General features: G+C 43.3%; 1 protein-coding gene and 1 non-coding gene across 2 annotated transcripts in view; one reads left to right on the top strand and one right to left on the bottom strand.

Moving 5' to 3' along the window:
- Positions 1-25,166, top strand: part of LOC143690476 (anoctamin-2-like) — a 153,456-nt gene that overhangs the window by 52,141 nt on the left and 76,149 nt on the right. Inside the window, exons 3-4 of the mRNA XM_077168205.1 lie at positions 4,234-4,332; positions 23,196-23,347. Coding sequence (XP_077024320.1) covers positions 4,234-4,332; positions 23,196-23,347 — 251 coding nt within the window. The remainder of the gene's footprint in view (positions 1-4,233; positions 4,333-23,195; positions 23,348-25,166) is intronic.
- LOC143642950 (U6 spliceosomal RNA) lies at positions 25,002-25,108 on the bottom strand. Its single transcript, XR_013156009.1, has one exon. It is a non-coding gene; the product is annotated as a U6 spliceosomal RNA (small nuclear RNA).

Below are 25,166 nucleotides of genomic sequence, written 5' to 3'. Positions count from 1 at the left end.
ACATAATTATCACATTTGATTGTGATTAGAAGAGGAAATCTTAGGTTCTATATAGGTTACTAGAATAACGTAAAAATGTGTATTACTAAGATAAAAATAAAACAAAAAAAACACCTCACAGGACTGTGCTGTGATTCCTGATATAAACCATAGACTTCAGTTAATAGTACAATTATAATAATATTCTTTCATCAATTGTAGCAAATGGCCCACACTAATGCAAGGTGTTGGTAGTAGAGGGAGGAGTATGTGGGAACTCTGTATTTTCTGCAAACCTGCGATTTCTGTAACAAAAGAAAAATGTAAAGCAGGAAACAAACTAAGATTATTTATTCACAATTTATATGTAATAGGAACTGAATTTACAAGGTCCTTTTTGTTAATTGCAGGTATTAATTGAGGGCCTACCGGGTACCTAACCTGGTGCTAAGTGCTTGAGGGACACAAAGAAGTATCAGACATGGTCCCTGTGGCCTAGAAGCAGTCGTTTTAGCCATGTGGAGCTCATCTCTATAGTAAAGGCTGTCATTTATTGACATTCCATGCTATAGACATGATAGCAGGGACTTCACATACTTGAACTCTAATCCTTGTAATAGTCTTAGCAAGGTTTCCTCATCTTCCTTACACAGATAAAGAAGCTGAGGCTCATTAAGTTAAATAACTTGCTCAAAATCCCTTATCTGTAAAATCCAGGATTCAAATCTTAATCCGTGGGAATTTAAAGCCCACACTCTTTCCACAACAGCTATGCCTGAAAGAATCACAGAACAAGTCAAGGCCTCGAGGCCAAGGACATGTGTTTTGGTTTGTTTGTTTGTTTTGTTTGAACTCAATTCACATTATCCTCCAATTTTAGACTCCTGAGTTAGCAAAAAGGGCTTCTGCATCCCGTGGTGTTTCTGCTCAGGGGCTTTCAAGTACGTTTTCTCTTCAGGGGACATAGCCAGTCACACCAGCTAACATTTCACATCGGCTCGTAGGTTTTCCTTTTTATGAGTAGGTAACGATATTGCATGGCACGACAGTAACATGATGACTAGATGTTAGGGCCACAAAACTGCATTCCAGCTTTTATTTTCACTTAAAACATTCCATTTGAGGAGGATAGAGGGGAAGAATGCTTTGATGGAGGGAATTAACTTCACCACATTGGAAAAGAATTCTGCTTTAGTTTGTATAAGGTTGGGCTGAATTGATAGAGACTCTAAACCGGCAATGGCTAAATAAGGTAGAACTTTATCTTTTCTGGAGCTGGTCCACGGCTGCTGTGGCACCATAGAGTCAGGGCCCAGCCCTTCTCTGGGTTCCTTGCTCTTTCTGGCCTTGATTTTGACCCCATGGTCTAGGATGCTTATATCCATGGTCCAGCAGCAGATTGGAGGAAGGGAGGAAGACGAAGGGGTGAAAGCACCCACTTGCTGTCTCTGAAGAGGGTACCTAGAAGCTGCTGTATGACCGCCCACCTTTATACAAAATTAATGTGGTGGTGACACCTAATTGTGCGGGAGCTGGGAGATATAGAATTGATTTCTGGGTGACCACAAGCTTGGTTAAAAATGAAGAAAGTGAGAGACCTCTAGCAGCCTGCCATGAAGGCCGTGGGATTTGACCTTTGCCTTACCAAACTATCCCCAAACTTTGACCATCTGCAGCCCCTTGATGAGCATTTACTACACACCTGAGCCTCCAATTCTAGATATGGCCACAAAAAGGATTTATCACAATTTAAAAATAAAGACAAAACCTAGTATAGTAAAATAGATAACAGTCATGATTTCATATTAGTGAGAGGGATGTTGCTGTTTTCTGTCTTTCACCAAAATAACATCATTTCAGGGGCCATGCTGGAGAGTTGGGCTGCAGATCACAATTCCAGATGGTTTCTTTCTTTACCCTTAAGTTTCACTACATTAGAAAAGCTGAAATTGTGGTTGGGAGTGGAGCGAATGATTGGTGCTTCTGCTTAACAGTGCTGGACGTTCCAACCAAAGGCATACAGAACTTAGAGAGATTGCTTGTTGAAGGTCATCTTCAGTGTTTCATTGGGACAATGTCATACTTAGAAGTGGGGAGGGTGAATGTGTCATCTTAAGGCTGTCATAGTGATGCTTTTCACTCTTTCATGCTACTTTAGTCTACATAGGATGCCTTCGTGCTCTGTTGTTGCCTTTAGTGTGGTTTTAAAAGGTGCCCAGTAGCATGTCATTTCTTTCACCAGTTTAGAGGAGAAAATCTTTGGGTGCATCATAGAGTGCCTGTGTGAATCTTGTCTTTATCACATTCTCTGTGTAGTTTTGGGAAAAGGATGTAAATGCTCTCTGTTTTGGTTTCCTCATCTGTAAAATAAAGTGAGAGTGTCTGCCTTTTAGCCTGGTTGAGAATATTACATGAGCTAAAGTTTATAGCCACCTAGCTGAGTTTGAGCACATAATAAGTGCTCAATAAACATGTGAGATGGGTACAGTTATTGTTCTTATTTTCAAGGTATTTGCAAATCCTAGGTTACCTGAGCCTTTCATACCATACAGTTCAATCTTCTTGTGAAACCCTGGTTCGTTTTTCTACCTTATAAATCATGAAATTTCAGCACTGATGTGGGGATAGTTTCTGAATGCTTGGATTACTGAAGATGCTGTAGAGCTGCCATTTGAAATCAGAGGAATAGTCTTCACTTGCGTTATGAATGTCATTTAAAAAATCTCTTATTCAACATTTAAAAAATACATGTGGGCACTTTAATGGTCTGCCAGTGTACTTCAGTTAGGGAGGCGGTCTTCTGTTTGCCCCCATTTCTCTGCCTGGCCGCATGAGAAGGCCGGGAGTCAGAGGCGGATGGTTTTCACGAATTTCTTCAATGCTGAAGTGAGATCAGAGGACATACTGTTGAACACCAACTGTTCTTTGTGGATGAAGCCAGGGGTTGATTTTCAAAAGGCATGGCTGCTTTTATGTAGACCGTGATAACTTTGCTGAACGCAGGGCGGGGGCCTTTTTCTGCTTTGGTCTCCATGCATCCAAAATGCACACATGGCGTGGGTTTTCAGCGGGGAGATGGAACAAAAAGCTGCCGGGTGGCATACTTGCTGGGACCTCATTCACACTCTGCCCCTCAGCGGCTGTTTCCAAATGTGAATGGCATGGTGGCCAGTGTACATGTGCCTTCTACAATATGCTCACAGGCTGTATGTGACCTCCAATGGCCAGGGACTGGAGGGGTGTGGCTATCAGCTTGTTCCAGTTTCTCACTGGACACAATGTTTATGATTAATTGTGTAGGTAGTTTTATAAGCTTCTTACCGATGATGGGAATTTTACCTGTTTTTCCTACTTGGTTTTAGCCTCCTTTCATTCCTTAGTGACCAGATTTATTAAATTAAAGCCAAAAAACATTTTTTTTTGGTATGTGCTTGTTCTGAAAAAAAAAAAATCAAGGTCATCACACTTTATTTGAAGACCAGGCAAAACCCTGATGACTCCATGTCAGAGTCTGAAAATTTTTATAACAGACGGTGTGCGATGATGAAGGCCATGTGGGTTATAGAGCCAATGAAACCTAATTTCCAAATACTCATCACTGCATTTCTTTTCCTTACTTTTCATTTTTGATTGTTTGGATGGAATCAGCACACACACTGAGTCCCTTGTCCTGTCCTGTATTCACACTGGTGTTCTACTCAGGATTTAGGATTTTGACATTCTTTTGAGTTGAACTACTTGCATTATTATTTATATCACTGCTTTTAGGCTTCAGTGAACCACTTTTGTGATTTGGGGCTATAACACAACACAATAGTAGAACAAAAATACAAACTTAATGATAAACAATGAAAATATGTGAATGGAGACAAGTTGCAGCCTGCTCACTAGAGGTAAGCTCACCAGCTGTTAGGAAGAGTGTAATGGGATTTCGGTGAAATCATAATCACTTACCTCTCAAATCTCTGAACAAAATTGCTGTAGTTCTCTTTTTCCTCTGAAACCAGCAAACTTCCAGAGATCACACTTTGGGGACACTCTCCTACAGTTTTTGATGAGAGCATTTCTGGAACAGAACTGGCAAACAGGGTTACGGGTGGAGGGGACTGGTCCCTGGCGAAGTTTAAAGAGAACAGTCATCAGGAACTGAAGGGACAACTGGTCTGGGCTCCTGGTTTGGGAGTGTTGGGGAGCCAGGGATTTGAGCAATGTCTTTATATATGTTTCCATTTCTTCTTCCTTTGTACCTTACAGAGTAAAAGCCAGGGATCCATCTTTGTCCGGATCCACGCCCCGTGGCAGGTGCTGGCCAGAGAGGCAGAATTCCTGAAGATCAAAGTTCCCACCAAGAAAGTATGAGCATGTTTCTCCTGGGCTCTGGGGCCTCCTGAGGGCTGGGTGGATGCTAACAGTGTGGGAGCAGAGCCAGGTGGGATGTGGGTTTTGTGGAATTGAACTCACACTTGCACCTCCAGGGAGCCTAAGTATGTGGCCATGAGGTGGGTGGGACAGGGAAGAGAGTTGGGGTGGGATGCAGGGATGTATTTGGGGGAGATCCTTTCCCCACAGAGCACCACCTGGGTTGTGCTCCATGAGAAGCCAGCACTGCTCTGATCTGACTTCTTAATTTCTCTGTCATACCTCCTCAGTCTCCCTACACCATGAGGCATTTCTGTAGAGTGGATGAAGCAATGAGAGCAGACAGTAAGCCATGCTGATTGAGTCAGCATGGTGCAGGGAAATCACTAAACTTGTTGTGAAGGCACCCATGATGGTTCTTATTTGGCCATGACATATTATGTGCCAGTGGGTATCACGTAGCTCTTCTGTAAAATCAAAAGTTCTTAATCCAGCAAATTCATGCAAATCATCTGGGGAGTGTTTCCAAAATGCTCATGCCAGTGTCCCACCTCTGAGATTTTGATTCAGTTGGGTGGTAATGGAGTGAGGTCCAGGCTTCAGTGGTATGAAAAAAAAAAATCTCAGGAGACTCTCATAAACAACTGGATTGAGACCAGCGCAGTTTAGATGCTTTCTGAGGTCCATTTCAGCCATAACAGTCTATGTATAATTAAAAATTTTTTCCAGGAGATTCCTAGGTGACTTATCTCCTTGTAGAATGAAATCTAGCAAACAGCTCCAAAGACAAAGGTAACATGTCCACTTATCCTCATTTTTTATTTTATTAGGCATTATAGGGGGAAAAAGTTGTGATTATTGACCTTGGCTATCTGAGATGTTTCTAGAACTGGCTGTGGGGCAGTTGGCACTCCATTTTAATTATGGTAACCTCTCTCTCTTGCTCTCACTCTTACTCTCTGTCTCTCTCTTCCTCTCTCTCTCTCTCTCTCTCTCTCTCTCTCTTTCTTTCCCACTCTCTCTCTTTCACACACACACACATCCATAGCGTTGTTTCACAAGTGGTGACCTAGCTTTGCAGAGATCATTTACATTACTATATCATTAGCATGATTTCCACTGTCGTCACCATTAACAGAATTGCATATTTGTTGCCTCCTGCAGGACCACTACGATCCCCCTCGTCATCACCACCCACTGTAAGTTGCACCATTACAGTCAGCAGCTCCATTTTGGTGTACGTTGTTGGCTAGATTAACAACCGTGTTCACTACCAATAATCTGTTTTGTCCATCAGAAATGGCTCATCGGATACCTGTACCTGACTGATGCCATCATGAGGCCCCTACTCAAGAAGGATAAAGTATTTGAGTTCTGTCCTTAGAAATTCCTTAAGATGGATAATCCCTCCATGACAGGTGTACAAATGGCTATTCAACAATGAACAAACACATGTGAATATTAGCCACAAACTTATATTACCAATAAAGTTCATTGCTTTCTGATTCAAATGCCTGAAGTACTTGGTTTCACATAGGAAGGCACGGAAGGACCACACTGTGATATATTCCACTTCAGTTGTGTTCTTTGTCTTGTACTTTTAGTCATCTCCCTTGTGAACACCACTGTCCTCATGCAAGTGCCATCTCTCTTCTGGGTCTCATCTCGGCTGGTGACAACTTGGCCTGAGTCTTAGCCTTGATGGCTCTGCTCCCCTCTGGTGGTGTCCTAATGTGGCCAACTCCTTACCTTCTCTTTTTGCTGTCTCCTTCTGACTCCAATATATTTTTCTCCTTTATCTTTGGTATATCTGAATATCTAACATTCTCTTAATCTCATTCTATTTGTATCTTGCCTCCTATGTTTTTATCTGTGCCGGCTGATCCTTAGAAAGAAGGTGAGCAAAACCCTAATGCCCACTTCTTGTTTCTGCCCCCCGAGGATGACCCTTTTAGCAGGAAACCTAGACATGTAGAAAGGGTGCGACCTTCTACCCTTCCCCTCTTGTCTTTCTTTGTTCTTTGCCCCCCTTCCCATCCTGCTTTCCCTCCCATGTTTACCCTCCCTTCTACCCTCTTCTTCTACCTCCTACTCCTGACTCCTTTTCCTACCCTCCTTCTCTGTTCTTTGCATACCTGATAATACATCTCTACTACTTTCTTCTATTCTTCATTCTCAGACTCAGTTCCAGATAGGGCCTTTGGCCATTCTAGTTTCCCTCTGCCTTATCTTTCACAAGTTCACAACTTTGAGAGCATAGCTCCTCTTAATTGACATATCTGCCCTCAGAGCTTAAGTGCCCCCATGCATTTAGCCTTTTGAAATTTACTGTCCACACTTGAATTTGTAGATGAGATGATTAGGGTGAGCGCCTATTATAAAGAAGCCATCCCTTGCGTCCCTCCTTCCCTTTCATTTAGCATCACAGGGTGGTAGATGCTGTATTAGATGAGTCCACAGAAGACCAGAGTTCTAGCCTTGGTTCTGCACTTATTTGCTCTGTGACTTGGGGATGTCATGTCATCTTTCATAGCCTCAGTTTCCTTATCTGTGTTATGGGCAAATAATACCTGATATATATATTTTTAGGAGACTGTTGTAAGGATTCAGTTCTTAAACAGTGTTATGGAAATATAGTTTATTTTGTGTGTCTATTTCCACAAACATTTTTGTGTGCGTTCCCAATTCCTGGTCCCCCATCCAAGGTCCTTCCTGACCAAATAGCTAGTCAGCACTGAGGGAGTGCCAGTGTAAAAAAATCTCTGAGGAGGTGTAATAGGTAAAGAAATGACCCCTGCCTTCAGAGAGCTTATGGTCCAAGAGTACAACAGGAAGAGTTCACATGCAGACATTAAAGCACAGATTGAATGCAGCATCAAATAGCAACCGATGAGCACAAAACAAATTCTGTTTATGAACCTCATGGGGCAGGTTGTTGGTAGAGGCAAAGCCAGGTGGTTTCTTCCAGAATGCTTCAGACACAACAAGAAGACGTTTGTCTCCAGAGTTTCTGGGTCCCAGACTTGACCCAGGTGTTCCCTCCTTGCATCCCTCTGAGGGTTCAGCCACATGGTCCAGGACCTTCTGTCTTTATAACTTGTAGTGACTGGCGGTTGACCTTACTGGGAGGTCCTAAGTAGGAGTGGGGGGGTTAACTTGGTATTCTGGGAAGGATGCTTAGGTTTACAAAATTAATCTGAGAACTTGCTCTCCAGAGACTGTGTTAAATCTAGTTCCTAAGTTGGGAGAGGAGCTTGGGGAGGTAGGGATGAGACTGGGCAATCTGTGGAGGGCTAGCGTTGGATCCAGTACATTTCTCTCCTCTTAACATAGGTTTTGGAAGTGACTAAAATGAGAATGAACCACATCCTGGGGGAGGGGGAAGGTGGAGGAAGAGTGAGGCGTGGCGTGGGACCAGCTGAACATCCCTCAGGCCGGCAGAGACCTGGGTCATAACTCAGCAGGGTCCAGAGAGACCAGGGTGATGGGGGAGGAAATCACAAAATCAAACCTGAACAAATCCATAGTAATGCATCCAGGGACTCAGAGTCCTGAGCACAGATATTAACTGGGAAGGGAATCTTGGAAGGAAGCATTTGTTTTCCAAAAACAATAACAGAAGAGCCAGCATTTCGTGAGGGACACTCAGCATCTATGCACAGGAAGGGGGTGGGAAGGCCTGATCTTTGGCTCCTGAGCAGCCTGGGAAGGTTCCAAATGGGTGTCTGGGGGCAGGTGGCTTTCTCACCTCTGCACACAACAAAGGTGGTCCTTCTAGATTAGAGTGAACATCCATGTGTCTTTCTCATTCACTTTTTAAATGTATGTGTACATCTCCCTTCCTCATCCCTCAGATTCATTATCACCCATGTTCTGCCTCTAGCAGAGACAAAGCAGGGAAATGAACAAGGGGGAGTTAACAGAATCTAAGTAGGCTTTCTTCTCAGTGAAGTCACATTAATCCAGCCAGATTCCTCTAAATTTGGAAGAAGTGACATGCCTGGGATGAGTAGAAATCACTTTTGTAGTGATTATTAACAGAGTGAGTTATATGGCAGGCATCACATTTGTTGTCCTCAGGAGCCTGAAAGGCTTGAGTCCTTGCGTCCTTTGCCTGCAAAAAGATGTTGTTGACTTCCAGAAAGTCATGCCTTTTAGGAAAGCAAGTTTGGACCTCCACTCCACTCCCAAGCAGGAGCCATAGGTATCTTAAAGGGCTGCTGTAAGGAGTGGTGGTGATGCAGGCGGGAGAGGCACGCACAGTCCTTGGGAGCTGCTGAAATCACTGTTGCAGTGGTATAATTTATGATCTGTCTGTATAGGGCAGCACACTCGACTAAAACTGGCTCCTCTTGCTCTTTCCCCTTCTTCTTCCTCCACAGTCAGTGTCTGTGGTATTGTGGTAGGGGCTGGGGAGGGTCTAGTCCCTTAAAATTGCCAAGGAAGCTGGGACCCCAGACACAAACCAGTGTCAGTGGAGAGGCGGGAACAGATGGCCTTTGGGCTACGTGCTGCTGGATCTCTGTTTTAGAGTAGGGGTCCTTGGGACGTCTGTAAACATGATGGCTCCAAGTGTGAGCACTGTGATGCAGCCACTGGGAAAAGCAACAGGGGGCTGCTCAGGCCTCACTGTGCAGCAGGGAGGGCTCAAAGGGCACCGTTTCCAGGCACATTCAGAAGTGGGTGGGTCAAGCGGAGACCTTGAGTTCCCTTACTGCCTCTGCCCTGTGAACCTGGGATTGTGTGATTGATAGCTTAGCCTACTTCCAAAAGCAGGCCATGTGATAGATGACAGACAAAGGCATGAAGACAAATAGGTCATTTAAATAAGGATAAATTTAAAAGAGAATCACGTACTTGGGGGGAAGAAGGTCCAGGATAAATAATACTAGAAATGGAATGTAAAATGTGAGACGAAATTTCCTTCTGAGTTTCCACTCTGCACCAAAGCAGAAAGGAATATGACCCACCTTATCTATGGAAGTAAGCATCTGCTTTGTTAGACAGACAAACTTTTTCCTGTAGCTACAACCTAATTGTCATGGAAAGGACATGAACAATATAAGGAACTATCTTTTGAGTAATGAGTTCATATAAGGTGCCCGAATGTCCTTTATATGACTATTTCTTAAATGGATTTTGGGTAAAAACTGAGGATGTAATTTAAACTTTAGATCAGGGAGGTCATAGTACAAAGCAATGTATATAAATTTCTAATGAGCTAACTCAACTCAAAGGTGAAGGTTTGAGCAGAAAGGCCATTAATATTTTAATTCTCTACATGGAATCCATGTTTTGAAATATTTTTTATCAACTAATAAACTGCATTTATTAAAGAACAATTCAGCTGCTCATTTTCATTCATTGAAAATTTTTAGGACTGCCATCAAGCATTTTCTGATCAATTTGAGAAAAATGGTGTCACCCCATTTGTGTTAATATAATTCTGGTTGCAAAGCAAAGGAATTCAACATTTTAGTTAATCTGAGTGGCCCCTTGCATGGAAAATATGAATGCTAATAAGCTTCATAAGTTATTGGAAACTGCTCACAGATACCTGTTACTACCTCTCCAGCGATTCTGCTTTGGTAGCCATGGCATTTCAAAACTCTCCTCGGGAAGGCCCCTCCAGGGCTCATGGTGCCCACCCAGCCTCAGGGACCCTGCCTGACTGAAGCTACAGCACCTTGTGCTTCTTGGTTATACCAAGTGTGGTAGTTAGATTCATTTGTCAACTTGGCCAGGTGAAGGCACCTAGTTCTGTTGCTGCAAACATGAGCCAATGGTACATGAACCTCATCTGTTCTAATTACATCTGCAGTCGGCTAGGAGGTGTGCCTGCTGCAATGAATGACGTTTGACTTAATTGGCTGGTGCTTAAATGAGAGAACTCAACCTAGCACAGCCCAAGCAGCTCAGCATTCCTCATCTCAGCACTTGCAGCTCAGCCCAGGCCTTTGGAGATGCAGAAAGAAGTTACCCCGGGGAAAGTTGTTGGAACCCAGGGGCCTGGAGAGAAGGCCAGCAGAGACCATCCTGTCCTTCCCATGTAAGAAAGAACCTCAGTGGAAAGTTAGCTGCCTTTCCTCTGAAGAACTAACAAAATAAATCCCCTTTTATTAAAAGCCAATCCATCTCTGGTGTGTTGCATTCCGGCAGCTAACAAACTAAAACAGCAAATTGAGGAATGCACTTCTGAAGTCCATGATCCTCATCCTCTGGACATTTGATAGAAAGCAATAAGCACACAGGTCAAGACTTGAGGCTCTGCTAAGTTTCATGCTCCTTCTACCATTACTTGAAATAGACTCATTTGTTCCTTGATGTTGGATTTTGGGGTTGTCCAATGGAATTCTTGACCAAGGTTTAAGAAGGGGCAGGATCATTCCCTGCATGACCTTCAGGCCTCTATGCCTACTTTTTCACATTCCTTTTTCTCTTGTGATGAGATAGAATGTTCTGGAAGAGGCTCACTTTCACATGGGAAGTGGAAGGAGACATCAGCCAGCCCACTGGAAGAGCTGCTCATCCAATTCAGCAATTATTTTCCCATTTATACATGTATTTCCAAAGGCAGTCACTGGTATGATTAAAAGCTTCTGCCTTGTAAATAAGGCTGTTAGCTTTTTAAAACCCTGTCCAAATTTCATAATTTTTGCATTTAAGGAGAAAGGTTCATAAGCCATTCTCAATAATGCCAATCAAAATGAAAAAAAAAATCTTAAAAAAAGCTTGTAACCATATGTATAACGGATAAACAGATAATTAAATTAATTCAGTTCTAAATATAGCTAATGTTTCCCATGTGCTGGGCCCTTTTCTAAGAGTCGGATGCACATATGCTCATTATTTTGTTTTTATCCTTGCAGCAACAGTGTGAGTAGTTGCAGCTTAGCCCCACTTTATAGATGAGGAAAGATGAGGAATCTAAGGATTAGAGAGGTTAAGACACATGCCCAAGGTCATGTAGTTCAAAAGGGATAGATCCAGGACCAAATTCATATCTGTCTGATTCCAAAGCCCTCTCATCTCCCTAAAGAATCTATAGCTGGGCTTGAGGGAGTGTAGCTTTCAATGTGTATTGTGTAGAATGATAGACTTTTGTTTTATGGAAACAAAAAAGTTTTCATAGTCAAATCAACTCAAGAAACATGAATTTTTACAATTTACCTGACCATTTAAAAGTTCTGAGAAGCCTGGCAGTAAAGAAAATGGTTCAGTTACGTTCACTCCTTTTCTTGCTGACCACCTGTCAATGTCCTGAGCAACCAATATTCTACAGAATGTTCTTTGGGGAATTCCGTCCTAGATGAAATCATCCTGGGTGGGGGAGTCAATAAATTTAAATTTTCATTGTCATTTTAATGGACTAGTTCAGTGAATTATTTACCATTCTTGGATTATAGTAAGCTTTCTCATCTGTAAAGTAAAAAGGTTGAACCTTAAATTCTCTGTCATAGCTTTAAAATACTATGGTTTGCATGTAAACCAAGTGATGACTTGTGAATTTGTTTATCCCCACCCCACTTGTTGATATTAGCTGAGAGGCCTGAGGACAGATATTCTTTGGAGTCATTCATACTCTGTGTATGAATGTCTAAGAATAAAAATGTCCTATGTCTTTCATCTTTTCATGTTGCATTTTCAATGAGGTGATAGGAACACTTAGCCAGAGCCTTTTCCTCATTGGGGGCTGGCCTGAGTCCCTGAGCCTGGTGACATCTCTGGGTTTTCTCTGAGTCCTTCTGCCCACGCTGAGCTGCCCTCCTCTGAAGCATGCATCTCTCTGTGGGGCCCACATTGAGCTCCCCGATTCAGACTCTCCTCAAAAGCAAAGCAGTTTACTCTCTTCTAGGGCTAAAGCCTTTTCAGAAGCTGTGAATTTCCTGCTCATCCTTTGAGTCCCAGCCCAAATCACATTTCCGTCAAAGACCTTCCTTTGCGCCTTCAACCTAAATTATCTCACTTTTCTGGATTCTTAGTCAACCAACAATCAGTGCCTATCTTAGCCTTTAGCTTTTCTTTAACCCCTTTGGGTGCCTAACTCTTGTCTCTCCATATATACCACAAGCCCCCTGAGAGCAGGGACTCCGTGCTTATGTATTCTCTACCAAACTCCTGCCTGGTGCTACATGGCTAAAAGATGCTCAGTAGATACTAGGTTAATGCCAAATAATGCTTGCTCCCCCAGCCCCAGGATCCCCTTGGGACCTGAGCTCGGCAGAGACCCCTCACCATTACAGGAGGCGTTTCAGCTCACAGCTGTATGTGGTCCATGTGAAATTCAGAACAGGAGTCACCACTGTTAGCCCTCCTCACGCTGACCAACTTTATCAGGTGGTGGTTTAATTACTCTGGGCTGTTTTGTTAGGGTACTAAATCTCCCTTGGTGACCAGAAGGCCAAAGGCAGGAACAACTCCTTGAGTTTTATGAAGGATGGAGAACTTGTGGACCCTTGGTTATGGGGAGAGGGTCATGGTTCACTCAGCTCTTAAGACATCTTTCTCTTGGACAAATTATTTTTATTACTATCCTCAATCATTTTCAAATGAAATAGAGCTGTTGCTGTTTACATAAGGCTGGCTATAGATGGGGGTCTCCCCCTGTTGTCATTTCATATTCCAAAACATTTGTTTTTAATAGAGGCACAGCTTAGAGGACAGGGCTTACATTTGATATCTCTATGGGCTTTTCGGTGCATGCTCTTTGGTTGTCATTTAAATAAAAGAGGGCAGAGTGTTTTGACATTTCATCCCTTTTGTTTTCTGAAATCTTCAAAAATCAGGAAAAATATCAGCGGCACCTCAGTGTGGTTTCAGAGAGGAATCTGAGATGGATGTTGAGGCCTGATGAGACCATGAGCTGGCAGACCCAGCTGTAGGCCTGGTAGTGAGTCAGGGCTCAAAAGCTGGGAAACTATAAATAGGAAAATATAGGAGCAAGTGAATTTAAACTTTTTAATTAACTTTTCTTCAAATGTGCAATAAAAAAATAAAATTGAATAAATTAAAAAAGAATAAAATTGGTGGTTTTCATTTTAAAAACTTGCGTGTAGGGTGGTGCGACGGTGGGTCAGTGGCAGAATTCTTGCCTGCCATGCCTAGAGACCTGGGTTGGTTTCCCGGTGCCTGCCCATGTTAAAAAAAAAAAAAAAAGCTTACATGTAATGTCTGTCTGAACTGAGGTAGCCCAGGCCTAGCTTGGACCTGGACACTAGATGCAGGCCTGGTGGGGGTGAGAGCAGAGGGCAGTGGGTGGGCCGACCGTTTCATTGGTCATTCCTAATGGGGCATTCTGAGTTATTAGTAATAACTCGGCCAGGACAAGAGGCATAAATCATCGTGGTCCTGTGTCACTGGGCTGTGTGGTCACATGGGAGCAGGGGGCCCAGCTTGATGGTGGCTGGCCCTGTGGACAGATGGCCAGGGCCTGGCAGGAGGTGAGCGGCAGAGAAGCAGGCAGGTGTAGTCGGCGCCTGGCACCTGGAGCTCTACCCTGTAAGAGCTGGGGCCAGTGGTGTGCAGGCTCGTATTGCTCCTGAGGCCTGATGGTAAATTCTCAGGAAATCTGGGGGCCTTTAAGTCATTGGTTGCTTGCAATTGGCCACAGCAGAAATATTTATCCCATGGAAATCAGGAAGTCTTACAAATCAGCTCCCCACTTCCCTGCTCCCAGGCCATTGTTAAACATTTACCTGCTCATCACTGGCAAGAGCCCAGAGAATGGTAACCTGGGTTCAAAGTCAGGGTGGGACCATCAGCCAGGTCTGTCCCATGGCTGGGCCAGGTGGGACCTGAGGGTGTTATGTGGTTCCTGCTGTAGGCATTAAATGGAGCTTGGCTGGAGAGGGACCAGGAATGGCAATGTCTATGTCAGGCATGCCTAATGGTTTCCATATCTGCTGTCTCTGATGTAGAAATTGACTTTCTACCACTATCCCGCTGGTTTTCGCTGCTCCAGCACACTGGCTTTCTTGTATTCCTCCAAAATGCCAGGTAGGCTCCCATCTCAGGGCTTGCTTTCCTGCTGTTGCTTTTACTTGGAGACCTTCTGCAGCCATCTGCAGAACCCACTCCCTTATTTCACTGGGGTCTCTGCTCATATGGCCTCTCCTGAGACAGGCCTTCCCTGAGTGCCCTATCTAAAGCAGGTGCCCCAGCCACTCCTCACCCCCGCCTTGTTTCCTCTGTAATAGCACTCACCGATACCGGATATTAAATCATGTACTTGCTTCTTTGTTTATTGTCTGTATATCCGGCCAGGCTGGGAGCTCCAGAAGATCAGAGGTTTTGTTTTGCTGTAAGAGCAGCACTTAGAACGGTGCCTTGAATATAGCAGGCACTAAATACATATTTTTTTAATGACTGAGAGAATGAATCACACATGCCAAACCCATTCTGCAAGAGGCTTCCTGGAAGGTGAGGCTGAGAGCAAGTGGATCATCTGCCCATGGGTGGGACACATGGTGGCCTGTGAGCTGTGAGCAGCCAGACCCTACCTGGGTCACCAAGAACCTTTCAGTTACCAACAAACTTTTAGGAAGGGTCTAATTGTATCTGAATGGAGCTGGGTTGTGTATAAGAGGTCCTAGCCCTTTGGAAACTTCCATTTTTCAATCACTTATTGATTGATTATCTATCAAATATTGTTAGGAACTAGATACCCAGCTGAGGCTGGTGATCCAGTGATGAAGACAACTGTTCCCTGGCCTTATGTGGCTTCGGTGTTCCAAGGATTCAGATATTATATAGATGATTATAAAATGGGAGGCACCCATGGAAAGAGAAGAACCAGGCATACTGAGAGAGCCAACCAGAGGAAAGTAATTTAGATCAGGGGTGGGGTGAGCGAAGGCTCCCTGACTGTTGGAGCTGAGACCCGAGGACTGGCTAGGAATTCACCAGCTGGGAGGTTCCTGGCAGAGGAAAGGACACATTCCTGAGCCTTGTGGTGAGAAGACCCTGGCAGGTGTGAGGAAACGAGAGGAGGCCAGCATGGCTGTGGTCAAAGACCAGGGCAGAGGGGCCTGTAGTTGAGGCCAAGAGGCAGGTGGACACAGCTCATGCAGGGCCTGGCCAGCTGTGTAAACAGTTTGGACTTTATCCCAGTTTTTAAACACTCATTCATGTGTAGAGGCACACTGCAACAGAATTAAGAAGCACGAATACAGAATGAGAAGGTAGAGAACTTGCGTTTTGTAATATATTGCTACCCACGTTCAGCTTTGTTATCAATAAGACATCTACCTGGGATGAAGAGACTGGTTAGCTCTTTTTCCTGGTACACACACACAGTCTCCCTTTTGGTGCTTGTTTGCTGCTGATTTTAGTTCCTGGTACAGTTTCCATTTTGATTGGTGAATGGTTTAGCGCTCACTCTCTTGGACAGATGTTCTTATGGGCAGTGAAGGAGGCAGAAGTGCGTACAGAACTCCTCAGGCCTGGTGCAGAGGGCATGTGTGTGTGTGTGCCTATGCGTGTGTCCCTCCCCCTGCCTGCGCAGGCAACTCCTGGGGGCCATTCCACGTGGGACAGAGAACAGTGGGATGATTTTTGCTGCATCTTTAGCTGTTCCTCATCACTTGTTTGGTTCGAGAGGTGTCCATCCTTGCCCAGCTAGTGACCGGTGGTGACACTTTCCACATGGTGTGACTTCTCTGACACATGGTGTGACTTGGTCTGAGCCTTCTGACTTTAAAGTTGAGTGGGAAGGTATGATTATCCTCAGCCCAGCTCTACTTCTCAAGATAAGTGAGATGTCATAAATAATAGCAATCGAACCTCAGTTATCTACAGTTACTAGAGGAGGAACGGAGATAATAAGTCCAAATGAATACAAAAAGGCAGGTAATAGAAATTAATTCTTTTGGGCCATGGGGTATTAGCAGACATATGTGCCCATAGTTGGGGCACTGTCTCCATCTTTTTGCCTGATCCAGACTTTTCTTGGCTGATCTTTCCTCCAGCTGCTGGAAGAAGCCCTCTTAGTTCTCAGATAAATAATGCGTGCATAATCATGATTCTGATGTTTATAGTCTTATTACATCCTTTCCTGCATCTTTGGAGTCATTGGATCACCCAGTGTTTGTGTGACATTGGGTTCATTAGTAAAATTTTTGTGCCTTGGTTTCTTCATCTGTAAAGTGGGAACAGTAATATGCATGTTGTCTGAGATAGACATCACTGTTGCCTTGGTTTCCTGCATCCAGAAAGGCATGTGATTCCAATGCAGGAAGGAAACAAGTCAGGCCTCAGACCATACTGTTCTGCCCCTCTGGAGAGGAGAGACTGAGGGAGACAAGGAGAAAAAAGAAGTAAGAAAAGAAGAAATCTCAGGAAGCCCCTTGACTGTGACAATAAGGCCAAGACAGCCCTTATGAGAACCACATTTGAGCACTGGAATAAAAAGTAAGAGCAGCATACTTTAAAAATTATTTATGATTTTAAGCACATGAAAGGCATATCGTGTACCAGGGAGGGCATAATGGGGAACAGCTGGCTGCCATGTGTCTCACCATTTCTGGGGATGTTCATAATTCTCTGATGTCCAAGTATAACAGTAATAACGGTGCCACTTATGATCGTATTAATACTTATAAAGAGGACTGGAGTGTTTTTCCTGGAATCTGCAGAGTGAGAAAGCCTGGCTGGATGTCAGGAGGGGGGCTGCACTGGGGACTCCACCCTGCTCATTTCTGTGACACAGTTCAGGGACCCCCACCAAGGATCAAAAGATATTTTATTTAAGAAAAGAAACTAATCAGGAATTAAGCATATTCCTGATGGGAATCAGGAAACTTGGATTCCAGGTCTGGTTTGACCTACTGACTCTGGCCATTCTGGGACCTTCTCTGAGTCTCAGTTTTCTTGTCTGTAAAATAGATATACTAGTACTGCCTGGCAGACCCACCTTTCAGAGTTGTCCTGGACTGCAGATGACACGCCGGATACATTGCAGAGCACTCTTTGCTTGGAAAGGGTCATTATTGTCTTTGTACTGCTCCAGCACTTGGCACTGTTGACCACCAAGCTCAGGGCCTGGCATCCAGGACTTCCCTAGAAATATTTGTACCATGAATGAGTGTCTTTTCCTCATTAAATGTTTAAAGCCATAGAATGGAAGACTTGGACAATACCGCAAACATCATTTAGTTCAGTTCTCTCTTTCATGATTTGTTAGGTGAGCCTGGAGCAGAACTCAAGCAAAGGCTAATGATCCCCTAATGCTGAGTCAAAACTTCCCTGAGTACTACCTGGCACCTAGTGGATTATGAGATTTTCCAGTCTAGCTGATGGGAATGGGTCTTATTCCTGATCTGTTTGGATGGTTTCTCCTCTAGGTTTGGATAGCTTCATCACACTGAATACTCACATGGGAGATCCTCTGCAGGTCTCTGGGGTTCTCTACATGGCTCTTTCCTCTCGGGGACACTTTCCTATGAACTCTAGCTGCCATGGTCTCTCCAGACTTTCAGCTCTGCCTCTTCAATGCAGAGAATGTGTGGGCGCTGCCTATTTCCCTTTCCTGGACTGTGGCTGGAACCACAATCTCACGGCAGTAAGCTGTGGAAATCACAGGGCTTACCTTGTTTGTTTTCTGTCTCTCAGCGATCACAGCTCTTTCTTGCCTGATGCCCAGGGTCTTGAAAACCATTGTTTCATGTATTTTGTCTGGGTGTTTTGGTTGTTTCAGGCGTGAGGGTAAATATGGTCCCCATTACTCCATCATGGTGGGAGAGGGAAGGTATTCTGTTCTCTCTTTAGAGATAAAGAGGCCAAGAAGGAGAATGATTTGTCCAGGGTCATACAGCTGGTTAGTGCCAGCAAGGACCAGAACCTAGGGCATTCATTCTATAAGAATCATTGGGTTTCCACTGTGTGATAGACAGTGTTGCCATGGAGATGAAAAGGATGTGGTCCTGTTTTCCATATGGATAATAGACCAGGAATTATAGAAGAGTATGCAAAGTCTATAACTCAGGTATTCATTTATAGGGTACTAAGGAAGCATGCAGTTGAGTGGACAAGGGAGATTTCCTGGAAACTTGATATTTAGGTGTAGTGGTAAAGAAGTAGGTATTATCCAGGTGAAGAAGGAGGGGGAAGTTCCAGGAATAGGGAGAGCATGAGAAAAGGCCTGGGGATAGAAAGCAGGTTATTTGCCCACCAAGGCAAGTGCAGTGGTTTTGTATCATGGGGCCCCCACATGTGTGTGTGTGTGTGTGTGTGTGTGTGTGTGTTTCTTGCCCCATCTCCCCTAAAGTCCTTGTAGTTTGGAGCCTCTTATGGGAAATTTCTTTCCAGTGTAAGTCTGCCATAATATTTCAGCCTTGGGATGTTTGTATAAGGCTCTGTTGGGGACAGGGGTGGGGTGGGGTAGGAGCTGGGATGTCATCAGGAGATTTCTGGTGGACTCTCGCCTTCTATCTTTTACATTTTTTTCCTGAAGGCTGACAATGGATATTACTTTTAGTGATTTGAGGCACCCCTATAAAGAAACAGTCAAAATTTGGATGGGCCACCGTGGCTCAATGGCGGAGTTTTCGTCTGCCATGCCAGAGACCCAGGTTCAATTCCCAGTGCCTACCCATTGCAAAAAAAAGAAAAGGGGGATGGGGGAAAGAAACAGTCAAAATTTATCACATCCCATTCCAAGTTCCTCTAAAGACCCACCATGGGAGTCCATTCCTTTCAGCCTATTTCTCTAAGTTTGCCCAAAAGATTCATTACCAAGATGAGGCTCAGGAGCTGCCCGAGATGCTCAGCTAGACTTCTGCCAGGACAAGGCCCTGAGATAATTATAAATCTGTGCCAACTGAGTACAAGCATTTCTGGTACCTACTGGGGCTGGGCTCTCAGCACCTTAGCAATTGGTGGGGATAGAAAGGGAATCTTTCATCCAGCTAAAGTCTTTAGGCTTTTTACATCCATCCCAAGCCTATCTCTTGGGGCAGCTGGACATTAATCAAATAATTAGTAAATAAATGTAAAATTGCAACTGTGATAAGTGCTATGAAGGGGAGGAATTTGGGGCTATGAGATCCTGTGAAGAAAGAGACTCGACTTTGTCTGAGAGCCCCCAAAACATTTTTCCCTGAAAATGACAATTGAGTGAGGCCTCAAGGGTAAAAAGAATCCTATGAAGGTGGAGGGAGGGGACACAGGGTATAGAGGTAGAGTGCTCAGTATGTTAGACGATCTGAAGGAAGGTCAGTGGCTGGGTGCCATGAGCAAGGTATTATGGAGCTATTAGACGTATAGACTTCTGCAGGGTCCTTGGGCTGTGTTAACATTCTGGTCTTTATCACAAAAGCAATGATAGCCATTGTAGGTGTTTTAGCAGGGAGGCAACATAATCAGGTTCTTGTTTTCAGAACATCACTCTGGCTCTAGCATGGACACTGAATATGATATGGGCAAAGGTAGCATTGACAGATAAAATGCAAGACAGGACTTCCAGTTAAATTTGAATCTCAGTTAAGCAACCAATAATTTTTTAGTGTACATATGCCACATGCAATAGTGACCCAATATACTAAAAAATTGTTTATCAGAAATTTAAATCTGACTGGGCATTTTGTATTTTTATTTGCTTAATCTGGCATCAGTACGCAAGAAAGGATATGGGGAGATCAGCTTATTGCTGCAGTTGAATGTTGCTTGGACTAGAGTATCAGAGGTGCACATGGAGAAAAATGGACAAAGGAGAATACCTTTTACCATCCTAAGGCATCTGGAGGACAGGATCCATCAGCTACCTCCCTGCCCTGGAATGTTAATTACCATACACATGCACACTTAAGCACATGTGTTTACGGGTATGATAAACACTATGGTCTGGATGCAGGACATGTTCCTGGTCAGAGCTTGCCCTGAATGACCTTCGAGATATGGATGCTGAGGTGGCATGAAGGAGGCATCTTTCTACCCCACTCTTCCAGGCTCAAAGACACTTGAGCAGTGAACTCTTTGCATTGCAGTGGCTGATGTGTGTGAAGAAGAGGATTGGCAGGATGGTCAAGACCTTTATGACAGCAGAGGCAACATTCTAACTTGCACATTGTTTTTCCCTTAAGATAACTCATGTCTTGGCAAATATGAAGCAGCCAAGCAAAGCAGTCAAGAGCACAAGCTTTGCCTGGGGGTTCAAATACCAACACTTGTTAGCTGGGTGTATGTGTGATTTTGGCTGAAATACTTAGCTCCTCTTGGCTTTGCAGCATATCTTGAAGATTAGCAAAAATGCACATCAAGAGCCAAGTACATAGAAGATGCTTAATAATTGGTATATGCTGCTAGAAATAAATGATCCCTTGTTTCAGAAAGCTGTTCCTTCTTCTTTTTCTACAACCTCACTCAATTATCTTCTTTGAGTCACAGCTCTGGTTTTGTCATTGTCCATTCGCCTTATACAGCAGGATCTCCATGTGTTGGCTTCAATCTGCCTTTTTGCCATGTCTCTCACTAATTCCCCATTAGGACCCCATGTTCCAAAGAAATGAGGCCATTTAACCTTCCTTAAACCCAACCTGAACTTTTCTAATTTTTTTGTTTGCTTGGAATGTGTTTGCCTATATCTGTTGAAGACTTTGTCATCAAAAGTATTTATGTTATGCCATTCAGAAGGATTGATCACATGCCTAATGTTGTGCCACTCTCATCACCACCTATTAAAAAAAAGAAAAAAAAAGAATATATAAGTAATGTTAAGAGAAAAAAAGCAGGATATTTATATTGCATCCAATATACAATATATAAATATTGTGTAATACACAATATAGTATGATCAAAACAAGATAAAGCTTGTATAGAAAATTAAGTAAATACCTCACACTAGGAAATTAAGATTCACATCTACTGAGTACTGCTGTGAACCCAATAAGGTAGGTTTATATGAACTAATCTGGAAAGACATCTTTGATATCTTGCTAAGTGAAAAAAAGCAAATTGTGGAACATTATGTGAAGTAAGATTACAGTTGTATTTTAAAAGTTGTATATGGAAAGATTCAGGATAAAGTATACTCTAAACTTCTTACAGAGGTTTCCTAGAGAAGAGGGTAGGATTGGGTTGGAAGTGAGAGGAAGCTCTTAACACTTAGTTACTATACTTTATGGTTTTGGTTTGTTGCTTACTAGAACTGTATTAGTTTTGTAATTAAAAATTAAACTAAGTGCTTAGAAAAAATAATTAGAAAAAAATAAACAGTGGTTGTATTTTGGTTGTTAGGTTCGAGGCAGGGCTCTTTTTTCCCCCTACTTATTATTTTATTAAAGAACAAAATGACAACAAAAAATGGTTACCCTTCTTTTAAAGTCCAACTGAAATGGTACTCCGTCTGTGAAACTTTGTTCTGATTCCTCAACTGGATATGCAGTCTCTTTTCCTTGAGCCCTCAAAGCACACTGTGTATCATTTGTGGCATTTATCTCACTCTGTCTTGTAAGTATTTCTGTGCATGTGTTATTACTCTTCTAGATTTAAGCAACTTGAGGTTATCATGAGAAAGAAGAAAACAATCTTTCAAATCGGAAGATTTGGATGTTGGCCCATGTTCTGTCTATCTATTGCAGCATGGCAAATTACCCCAAACATACTAACTTAACACAATAACCATTTTTAATAAGTCTCATGATTTCTTGGCTAAAGATTTGAGCAGAGATGTACTTGATGATTATTCTGTTCCACATGGTGTTGACTAGGAGGATCTCCTGGTGGTTTTTAGCTGCTGGTTGGGCTAGACAGGAGAGTCCAAGAAGGTTTCACTCACATAAGAATGATGCTTGGCAAGGCAGCTGGAAGACCTGGCTCAATGCTGCCCTTTCCCTCTCAGCTCAGGACCTCTGCAGACCTCCTACAGAGTGGCTCAGGGCTCCAGGAGACCAAGGCAGAAGCTGTCCATCATCTAAGAGGCTGGGCCTGGAACTTCAGAGGGTCACTTCTGCTACTGAACCCTCCCAGATCCAAGGGGGAGGGGACAGAGTTGCTACCTCTTGAAAGGAGAGTTTGTGTTATGAAATTTATGGCTGTCATTAATCCACCACAGCTTTGCTAGTACCAGTACAACCTCTGGGCCCCAATAATTGCATTTGTAAATTAGAAAGACCAAAAGCTATAAGGCGGATGAGGGTGGATGAAGGTGGATCGAGCCTCAGTGTATACAAAAGTACTGTGCACATAAAATGTTATATCTAGTAAAAATATTAATGATTACCTTGGTACTAACTCTAGGCCTTACCCAAAGTAGGTTCTCATTAGATTATGAATACTTTGAAAGCAAACTCATTTGAACAGAGATTTTCTCTAATAGAAATAAAAGATAGACATGCTGGATGAGCATGGGTTAGTTGTAGAGTACAAGACTTTGGATTAAGTTAACATGAGTTACACGCAAGCCTGGCCATCCATTTATTGTGTGCCCTTTGTTGACTTACTCCCACCTATCTGAGCCTTAATTTTCTTATCATAATATGAAAATACTATAGATTACCTTGCTGTATGACTGTGAGCATCAGAGCTAATGTGTGTAAAGCAGTTAGCATACAGATCAGCACATAATAGGTCTTTAGTTTCTCTTAAGATGATAAAACAAGGTCAGATAGAAAGTTTTGCTTCCCCACTTCTTTCTCATCACTGGTCACCTCCATGGCACAAATCATTGAGAGGGCGCCCATAGCCCATGTCCTTGTGAAAACAATGGGGAAAATGGAGACTCCACTATTTCCTTCAGTCTGTCTCTCTCCCCAGAGTATCCCCCTCCAGGGTATCTGTGTCCTGGGCAGTTTGGGTTGTGAAATCCTTTTTCTCCAACGGTTGAATGTAGCATCTTTTCAGACCGGTGACTTTGCCTCTCATAGATGTACGAGATCAAAGCAGAAGGCAGCATTGCAAAGACGTTCAATGAGATTCTGCAGAAGCTGAGCTCGCCACTGAAGCCCAGAGTTCCAGAGCATAGCAACAACACGATGAAAAACCTCTCCTACCCATTCTCCAGGGAGAAGATGTACCTGTGAGTATTGAAGCTGCTGAGCCAGGGATGCAAAGGGGGTGGGAAGAAATTACGAGAGCACTACCCCATGCTTCAGCCCTTGGGCTCACCAAGTGGGTGTCCCAATGCCTGTGTGAAGTGGAAGGGGGCATCCTTTCATGGTGACAAGTCTCCTCTTCTTGTTTTGTGAATTCCCTTCCCCAAGTAGATGATCCAAAATAGCCCTGGGGTGTTTGTCTAGTGGCTTATCCGACAACTTGTCATTTTGGCCATTTTTCATGGTGGATGGAGAACTAGCAAGGAGGAGCCAACCATAAACTTTGGAACTCTGTAAGAAAATGGCAAGACACCCATTTACCTTCTGTGGGGAAACCATTCTGGGAGAACCATGCCCAGTTCTCAGCCTGATAGGGATCCAATATGGTGTGATAAACCAGGAGAATGGGTGAAGCTTCTGGGTCTCTCTATTCCCAGCTGCCTACTCATGTACTCATTGACTTTGAGGAGAGTCGTCTCCTCACCCTTCCACGCGTGGAAAAGAAATAAGAGCTCACCTCAAGGAATATCCACTTGGGAGACATTTGCCAAAGGGTCTGTGGTTGGAAAGCAGGAGCCAAGCAAGCATTATTTCTTGTTTATGACTTAATGAGAAAATAGGTAACTGTTAGGAGTGGTAAGAGAACTGGATGAAAAAGAAAAAGGAAGGGTCATGGAAATGCAGAGAAGATGAAAGGACACCTCACTTTTTAGGAGATGGAGTTTATGGAGCAGTGTTTTTGCTATTCATTAGAAAATATCTCTCACCTATGGTCACCATGTTAGATAACAATTCTATGCACATATATGTCATTTCTTTGACATATATTCTCCCATCCCATCCATTCCTGGCCAGATACAACTATTCCTCTATTACAGAGAGGAGACCAAGGTCCAGGGTCACACAGATGGTGAGTGACAAAACTGGGACAGGCATGCCGAGCTCCTGGCCCACTGTCCTTTCTGCTGCCCTACACTTGCTCCATGCTTTCTCTGGCCTTCCTTCATGCCGGTGCCAGCATCTGAACTGCCAGCTCCCACGAATCACCATTCATTTAACTGCTGCTGTCCTTCAGGCCCTGCTCTTCCCAACCAGAAGTTTCTCTCAATCCTCTGAGTTTTCCTAACTCAGCACCATGCCACGTTCTGCCTTACATCAGGTACTTGAAAATGCACACACCCCAGTGACTAGAGGATCACGGGAAGGCGGGAGCCTGGCTCATTCAGCTGTGTATTCTCTAGCACATGTAAGATCATAGTGTACTATTTTATAATAATGTTTTTATCTAAACACAGAAAACTCTCCACGTTTATTTTTTTCTTATTTTTTTTTTTTGAGTGAAAGTTTGATACATGTAGTTTAGAGTAGACATGACCCTTGCATAATTAGGACTTGGTATCTAATTGATGTAACGACATTAAATAAAATTTTGAGAAAAAAAAAGAGACATAGCCAAACTACTGAAACTTTATTCTTTTATCCTTGTATTTTTTCCTCTTTATTCATGCACAGACGTCATTTTTTTCTTTTTCTTTTTTTTTGCATGGAAAGGCACCGGGAATCTAACCCAGGTCTCTGGCATGGCAGGCATACCATGGCCCACCCAGGCATCATTTTTTATATGCTTTTTTTTTCTTTATAAAAATGGAATGCTTCACAAATTTGCGTGTCATCCTTGTGCAGGGGCCATGCTAATCTTCTCTTTATCATTCCAATTTTAGTATACGTGCAGCCGAAGCAAGCATGATATACTTTTATTTTTACAAATGTAAAATGCATAGTATAATATTTTATAATAATGTG

The sequence above is a fragment of the Tamandua tetradactyla genome, chromosome 7, assembly GCF_023851605.1.
Source record: "Tamandua tetradactyla isolate mTamTet1 chromosome 7, mTamTet1.pri, whole genome shotgun sequence".
Lineage (NCBI taxonomy): Eukaryota > Metazoa > Chordata > Mammalia > Pilosa > Myrmecophagidae > Tamandua > Tamandua tetradactyla.
This window is presented reverse-complemented; position numbering and strand designations above follow the sequence as displayed.